The sequence below is a fragment of the Lutzomyia longipalpis genome, chromosome 3 (assembly GCF_024334085.1).
Source record: "Lutzomyia longipalpis isolate SR_M1_2022 chromosome 3, ASM2433408v1".
NCBI classification, from domain to species: Eukaryota; Metazoa; Arthropoda; class Insecta; order Diptera; family Psychodidae; genus Lutzomyia; species Lutzomyia longipalpis.
In genome coordinates, this window is record NC_074709.1 from 4,117,243 (window position 1) to 4,125,785 (window position 8,543).

Here is an 8,543-nt window from a genome sequence, read left to right on the forward strand (position 1 = left end):
GCACAAGAAAGACAAGAAATAAGAATAAAAATTCCCGGAAATCTAATTTTCAGGTAAAATTCTGCATTTGAATTTCAAATTTTCATTAAATTAAGAAATTCTAATGAATGAACCTTCTGGAACGTATGACCCCAGCGACCCCAAAAGCCCCTGCTGACCCCAAAAGCACCCCATTTAACCTAGAAACTCAAGAATTTCATAAAATTAAAGAAAAAATCATTTTTCCTGGGCTGCCTTTTCTTTTTTTATTTTTCAGCGAGATGTACGAAAAGGAGACTGGAAATTGCTTTCCTTGCAGGAAAAGTGCCAAAAAAACGATAGATAATCACCCAGAATACCGGAAAAGTAGAAATATCAGGGAAAATAGACTTCATAGTAAAAAGTTCGTTAGAAAATTTCATGAAAAATAACCGAGAAGCATTAAAACTTCAGTATGGTGCGAAAATCACGAAAGCGTGAGACGTTCTTCAAGTCTAAACTTCAGTGTGGTCAATTTTGTTTTGCAAAAATTGTGACGTTGGCACATTTTTCACCAGAAATCCGTGAAAATACGCAAAATATCGCTTAAAAATGTACGCTAACGAGGAGTACAATGAGGTAAGAAACCCCCAAAGTTATTAATTCAGTGAGGAATGTAAAAGAAATTACTTTTTGGGATAAAATTCTTCTCCCAACATGGACGAACATAACCTCAAAATGAGGGCGAGGAATGTTCAGAATGTCCGGAAGGTGGGAAATTGATGGAATAAATGAATAAATTTTGTGTTTTCAGGACTATATTTACGAGTACGATGCCCACACGGGTGATCCGCATTTGGATATGGAATACGAGAGGAGCTACTTCACCTCCAAGATGCCTGATGTGGTGAAGAAATTCCTGCAGTACTTCCGGGAGGCCATAAATGAGGGGGTGATCTATGACATCCAGAATATGTACGAGACAACGTTTCCCAAGTTCAGTGAGCAGCATTTTGACAAGCGTGCCTGGCCGGAGGAGCAGGAAGTTGCTGCCATTGTGGAGGATGATCCGGTGTTTATGATTCTCTACAAGGAGCTGTACTATCGTCATATTCACGCGAGGATTCCCGGTGGGCCATCGCTGGATCAGCGTGTGAGCTCATTTTTGAACTACTGTGACTTCTTCAATCTCATCCTGTCGTCTGAGTCGCCGGTTTCGCTGGAATTGCCCGACATTTGGCTGTGGGAACTTGTGGATGAGTTTGTGTATCAATTCCAGAATTTTGCGCAATATCGTGCCCGGTTGACGGATAAGAGTGAGGAGGAGATGGAGCAGTTGCTGAACAACAACAGCAAAGTGTGGAATATCCTGTGTATCCTCAATGTGTTGCACTCCCTGGTGGATATGTCGAATATTAAGGCACAGCTTGAGGTTTCCGCTGCTGGAGGGGATCCCGAGACTGTTGCCGGGGAATTTGGACGGCATTCTTTCTACAAGATGCTCGGCTACTTCAGCCTTGTGGGGCTGCTGCGTGTGCATTCCCTGCTGGGAGACTACTATCAGGCCATTAAGGTTCTGGAACCAATTGAGATACACAAGAAGAGCCAATACACGCACATCCCAGCGTGTCAGATCTCAACATCTTACTACGTGGGCTTTGCCTACATGATGATGCGTCGCTATTCGGACGCAATTCGCACCTTCTGCTCCATTCTGCTGTACATTCAGCGCACAAAGCAACTCTACAGCTCCCGCAGCTACCAGAATGATCAGATTAACAAGCAAACGGAGCAAATGTACCACCTCCTGGCCATTTGTCTCGTCCTCCATCCGCAATGCATCGATGAGTCCATTCAGCAGGTGCTGCGTGAGAAGAACTACCACGACAACATGTACAAGATGCAATGTGGCGATCTGGAGATCTTCAAGCACTTCTACACCTACGCCTGTCCCAAATTCGTCTCACCCTGCCCACCACCCCCCGACGCTCCCATGGAGGACTACGTGAAGGACCCAATGGACCACCAGATTGCCGTCTTTATGGATGAGGTGCGTCAGCAGCAGGAATTGCCAACAATTCGCTCCTACCTCAAGCTCTACACCACCCTCCCACTGGCCAAGCTGGCTTCCTTCATGGATCAGAATCGCGAAGATCCGGAGGAGCGAAAGATTGCCAATCTCCTCATTCATTTGCTCTGCTTCAAGCACAAGATGAAGAATATTGTGTGGACAAAGGGCTCAAGTGGGCTCGAAGGGAAATTCAAGTCTGGCTCCGAATTGGACTTCTTCATTGACAACCAGATGATTCATATTGCCGATACGAAGGTTTCCCATCGCTACGGGGATTTCTTCATCAGGAAAATCCTCAAGTTTGAGGATCTCAACAGGAGGCTCCATCAAATTAAAACATAAGCGCAGGCATTTTCTAAGCGAGGGGTTTTTGTATTTTAACACGCAAAGGTAGGTATTCTCAATTCGTCTTCATCTGCTGAATTGTAAAAGATTCGTTTTCTGTATCAATAAAGGATAATTTTCTCCTTAAAGTTTGTTTTTTTGTTGTTGATTTTTTGACGATAATTGGGAGGCTTTTTTGTCTGAAGTTTATCCGTCTTTTATTTTAAAGATTATTCTTAATAGCTAGGTTTGGAGCTATTTACGTCAGGCTAATGACAAAAGATTCGAAGATTTGGGGTGTTTTTTTCATCTGTTTCTGTTTGAGAAATTATGCTTTTTATCTATCTGATTGGACATATATAATGCCTCATTCAAATTTGTCCAGAGTGTTTCTACGGGCCTATCTGGAAGCTCCGTTTCAACGATGAAGTATCAGACCACCCAATGGGGTGAATTCTCGTACAGGGTGGCCAGGAAATTAGGGCATGATTTTAACCGCGAATAATTTTTAATTGATTGAGATATCTGAAAACTTCTGCCGCCAAAAGATTCGTAAACTCAAAAAGTTTTGTTTGCTTTTTATTTGAATAAGATATCTTGAAAATTGTAACCGCTACAGCAAAAAATGTAAAAGTTTACCATTTGTATGGAAAACGATGAAATATACTGGATTTAATGTCTATTGATTTTCTCAAAATCCATTAAAATGGTCCGAAGATCATTAAACAATTGAATATTTGACTAAATTTGAATTAAAGAAGCCTTTCCTGACTTTATGCAACCAAATATTCAAACATTTTAAGAATATTGTTGAGTAAAAGCAGATATTGCCATCATGGGCAATTCAGCGTAAATTTGACATGAAAAGCAGTATAATTGTCATGGAGAAAACGCTTTTTTTCACGTTTTTCGCTCTAGCGGCTACAATTTAAAAGATATTGACCTGAAATAAAAAAAAAACTTTTTGAGTTTACGCATCTTTTGGCGGCAGAAGTTTTCAGATATCTCAATCCAATCAAAAATTATTCGCGGTTAAAATCATGCCCTAATTTCCTGGCCACTCTGTATAAATCTTTTCTTACAATTCGCTAGTTTTAAGGTTTTTGGTATTCTGAGGAAAATCTTACAAGATTTTGACCTTTTGGGCCAGATTCTGATAAAAATCTTTTCTAAGAACTTAAAAGTTTGTCAAAAGATTTTGACAGATGGAGTCAGGGATCATAAAGTTTTTAAATCGTTCTGTTGGTGTTCTATAAAAGAAAAACAAAGAATTATTTGTTCTTGAAGACAGTCAAAAAGAACTTAAAAGAGCCCTGGAAATATAATTTTCCTGCAAAAATCTGATTAAAGAAAGAAAAATAAAATGTCAAAATATTATTAAGATTTTTCCCAAAATATCAAAAATCTTATAACTGACGAATTGTAAGGAAAGAAAAGATTTTTATCAGAATCTACCCCTTTATTTAGAAAAAAAATGTCAAAATCCTTAAAGAAAGAAGTTTTATTTCATGCTTTGTTTTTTTTTTCTTTTAAACTTTACAAAATACTTTGAAAATCCCAAAAATATTAAAAACATTGCAAAACGGAAAAGATTTTTGATAATTTTTTGACTAGCAGGAGCTTTTGATACTTTAAAGCGTTAAAAGAGCTAAAAATTAGGTTTTTTTGGGTCCATAGATGCCTTATTTCTCTCTGTCTAAAAATTCTCTTTTAAATTAATTTGCATTTCGTGCTAATGAAAAAAATCTTTTTTAATTGAAGAATCTCTGAAAGTTATATTAGAATATTTCTCAAACTTTCTACAATAATTTACCTCAATTTATTCCATTTCATTTAACTCCATTTTCTTGTCCAAATAACCAAAGAGGAGAATAAATAATAGTGCCAGGATAGAGAAATACACAAAATGCATAACACTTGCTAAGAAACTTTAGCTATAGTTTCACGACTAAAAATAATAAAAATTAATGCAAAAAATAAAATTCTTTCAATAAAAAATTATTCGGAATAATAGAAAGTTCTGTGTCTTTTATTCGATTACTCATTTGCCCCATTTTGGTTTCCCTTCTGAGCGACAATCTCAGCGACAAATTGGTAGCTGATAACGTTCATATTTTATTTTTAATTGCTTTTCTTCTTACTGATAATTCGCCAAGCACATTTTGCCCGTAAGTCCCATCCATCCGGTGACCTATTCAGGGAAACTTATCACCTTTTCCAATTAAATTTTTACAAGAATTTCCGTAACGTTCGTTTAATTTTCATTTATTTTTTGAGACTTTTTCCCAACTGAAAAAATCTTCAATATTTGCAAGTTTTTTTTTGTTCAACGTAAAAGAGGGTGTAGATATTTTTTTGAGCAAGACAAGCTCGCACGGGTCAATGTGAAAAGTGCCCACGTATTCAGTTTTGATAAGTACACAACGTCGAGTGATCGTGAATTTGCCGCTGCTGCAATGAGTGAAGAAGCTGGGGAAGCACCTTTGCCGAATTTGGACAATTTGCGGAAGCTCATGAAGAGTGGAGACTTCAAGATGCCGAAGCTCGATGATCTCCTCAAGGTGCTGGACAAGATGGATTTGCCGGAGGATCAAAAGGAAAAGCTGAGGCAGAATTTGATTGACAACAAATTCACACCACGTCCCAATTACCTTATCTTTATTATCACCGTCTCCATACTCCTATTGATCTTTGGTGAGTACTTACATACTCGACGACAAATTCTATTAATTTTATGCAGCACATGCAAGTTTTATTTCAAGTTTTGTAAACTAATTAAATTTCAAAAGAGGATAATAAAATATTGAAGAGATAACAGAGCTGCAGTCTTGTTGACCTGTATTAAATAATTTTAAGCTTTAGTATGATAATTTTTGAATTTTATAGTCTATTTTATTTATTTTTGAAATATATTTTCTAGTTTTTATTGCATATGGGATGCAACTTAATAGAGAAGAGGAGGAGAGGAGGATAGTGCGAGCTTTTGTACTTATTTTTTGCATAAATTCAATTTATCGACGATTTATCGGAAAAATCCACTAAAATCAATTTCTTTCTCATTAAAAATCCTTTTTTAAAATTTAATTTTGAAATACATTATTGTTAAAGTTAAATAGGTGAAAATTATTTAAAAATGTCCGCTGAGAATCTAGTTAAAAACAATCTTTTAAAAGCTTCACAACAAGGGGATGGTTTAACCTCATTTTCAGTGAAGAAAAGTCATTTTTTGTTGAACAAAATGTATGAGGAATTCTCGAATCTCGCTCAATCTCGACCGATTCCCGAGAAACACTTTAACTTTTTTTATATTAATAATGTTTTTTCGATGATGAGAAGGGATCAACCGAGAGCTAATTAAATGTACTATCGATTGCAAGTGGAATTGTGCAAACTGATCCCTTATTTTGATCGGAAGAACCTGCTGCCTCACTAAAAGTACTAATTTCTCGGGGTTGGGCATCCCCCTGCTTCACAAGCTTCAATCAAAAAGAATTGTTTTCCAGTGAAGGAGCTTATTCATTTAGAGGTTGTCTGCCATAATTTTAAGAAAACTTTCAAACAAATATTTAGACGTTAAAAACACTTTTAAATAATAATTCAAAATGATTGAAAAAAAGCTTCTCTAAGATTTTCCTTTAAAAATTTAAAGTGATTTGCAAAAATAAATTGCAAAAGCCACGCCCCCATTTACTTTCTTTAAACGATTTTAACTCTATAATTCTTTATTTAATTTATTATAAATTTATTTCTTTGCTTAATTTATTTTAATAAGCACAGCTTTTTGTTTTTCTTGAAATAGGGGTAGATTCTGATATAAATCTTTTCTTTCCCTTTCCTACAATTGGTCAGTTATAAGATTTTTAGTATTCTGGGAAAAATATTAAAAGATTTTGACATTTTATTTCTTTCTTAAAAGAGTTTTTTAATAAAAATTGATTTATAAGCGACGTGGGATCAACGTTGAAGATTGAGTTGGAAAAATCCGAACTCGCCGGTAGCGTCGCGTAGAGGAATTTGTGTCTAGCTAAACACGAATTTTCCCTTTTATTCGTGTTTGCTAGACACAAATTCCTCTACGCGACGCTACCGGCGAGTTCGGATTTTTCCAACTCAATCTTCAACGTTTAATAAAAATTATGAAAATTATTTTTCCAGAATTTATTAAAGACCTTTCTGGCTGTTTTCTTGAACCAAAAATTTTTCTTTTTAATTCATAGAACAAAAATAGGAAGATTTAAAAGCATCAAATGTCAAAATCTTAACGTTATAAGAAAAAAGAAAAGATTTTTATCAGAATCGACCCAATATGTATGCTTTGAAGCTCTTCAATAACAAATAGAAAATAAATAAATTATGCAGCTCTTCACTGCAATTATGAAGCACTCGCATTTTTTTTAAATGTATTTATTGGAAGAATTAAAGTAAAATAAGGGCATGATCTGCTAAAAAAAATTTTCCCAGTAAGTTTATGAAAAAAAGCGAAAGTTTTTTTTTTGTTTTTCGGACATTTCTTGCGTATTTTTTCTCGATAATTAAATTTTATTTGTGATATGATGCAATATTTGTTTTCCTGTGATGCCATAGATGTTATAAAAAAAAACAATAAACTCCTCAAGCTCTTAATTATTTTAAAATTGATTATTTTCTTATAACTCTAGAACAATATAATAATAAAAAGTATTTAAATATTTCATCAATTTATGAAATTACTGTTTCTTATTTCGCATTCTTGTTTAATTCATCTGTCTCAAATGTTCTAGATTTTTTTACGATGATTCTATACATAATTTTCCCTTAAAAAAAACCTTCCTGAGCTTTTCTGAAGCTTTCAATAATTTTCTTTCACTCCTTTAGCTCTTTTTTTTTTAAATTCCTAAATCTCAAAAGAAAATTTAAAAAAAAACCTTCGCGATAAAGAAAAAAGATGATTTCCAATCTCCAGGTCATCACATGTTGAAAATTCCTGTAATTTTCTCCCGAGAGTTCTCAATAAGTTTCCTGGAAAAGAGCTACCAGTCGTCTTATCGGCTGGGGGCTTCGATAAGGTTTTCCCGCAGCGCGCCAAAAAATGAACCCGCGCTGGCTTTCCCCCCATATAAATTCGATAGCTTTCGCGGTGTTTGAGCCAAAGTCCCCCAACAAGCAGATCTAGCAAGAGGTGCAGCAGTGTCGCGTCCACCCGCGCAATTCATTTAAATGTTAAGAAAAAATTGAAGAAGAAAAATCACAACTTAGGTGCTAAATTGCAATAAACGTGGTGCAACAGAGCAAATAAAATACTCAGAGAGGTGTGAAAAGTGCTGTGAAATGGCTGAAAATGCAAATCCCGAACCGATTCCCATTGATAACGTCGATGCAATTAGGAAGTTTATTTCGGATCAAGCTGGGCCCGAGAAGGCCGAACAGGTGGTTGGGAAATTAAAGGTGCTCCTCGATAAGGTGCAGGAACTCCCGCCGGAGGAGCGAAAGGCTTACCTGGAGGAATTTAGTGGGCGCATGAGGGGCATTAAGGAGAATATTCAGCAAAAAGTTGCGGAGAAAGTGCAAATGGCTATTACAATTAATATTATAGTACAAATTGTAGTCTATGTGATCATTGCTGCCCTTATTCTGTGGGCCATCGGTTGGTCTTAAAAGCAACCCTTTAAATGACGATTTTCTCATCTTTAAATTTTTTTTTGTGATTTTTTTTGCAGTGTTCATCGGAAGGAAGCTGTACAGACACCTGAAAGCTAAGGAGGAGAAACAATCTGGGAAGAAGAAGGTGAAAGAGGGGAAGAAGGGCAGCAAACAGCCGAAGGAAGATTCCAAAAAAGGCAAAAAATCCCAAGACGACCGAGAAAAAAGTCCAAAGAAAAAGAAATAACGTGCAATAAAAATCTTTATCAAATTTGAGCAAAAAAAAACTGAACATTTTGAACTCTGTGCGCATATCAATCACACGGAGGATTATGAGACTGTGCAATGGCGAGCTTTTGGTGGAGAGGGTGGAGAAGATTCGACTTTGAGATGGTTGTACACTGCTACAAATGATATGTTGCGGTGGTTGATGGTAATTGTGGTAAATCGAATAAGTTACATGAAAATAACATAAATTGAGAAATTTAAGGGTTTTCAAAAACTATCTTTAGAATTCTTGACCTACTTTAGAACGTACAGAGGACGCTGAAGAAAATTAATCAGTTGCTAC

General features: G+C 35.9%; 2 protein-coding genes across 2 annotated transcripts; both read left to right on the forward strand.

Moving 5' to 3' along the window:
* The first annotated feature begins 256 nt into the window (after nucleotides 1-256).
* On the forward strand, nucleotides 257-2,502 carry LOC129793951 (eukaryotic translation initiation factor 3 subunit L). Its single transcript, XM_055834491.1, has 2 exons — nucleotides 257-597; nucleotides 773-2,502. Exons 1-2 carry the CDS (start codon nucleotides 571-573, stop codon nucleotides 2,369-2,371), a joined length of 1,626 nt encoding a protein of 541 aa, XP_055690466.1. The 5' UTR covers nucleotides 257-570; the 3' UTR covers nucleotides 2,372-2,502.
* A 1,981-nt stretch (nucleotides 2,503-4,483) lies between these two features.
* LOC129793730 (uncharacterized) lies at nucleotides 4,484-8,259 on the forward strand. The gene is made up of 2 exons (XM_055833973.1): nucleotides 4,484-5,047; nucleotides 8,050-8,259. The coding sequence occupies exons 1-2, from the start codon at nucleotides 4,810-4,812 to the stop codon at nucleotides 8,217-8,219; spliced, it is 408 nt and encodes a 135-aa protein (XP_055689948.1). The 5' UTR covers nucleotides 4,484-4,809; the 3' UTR covers nucleotides 8,220-8,259.
* Nucleotides 8,260-8,543: the final 284 nt, after the last annotated feature.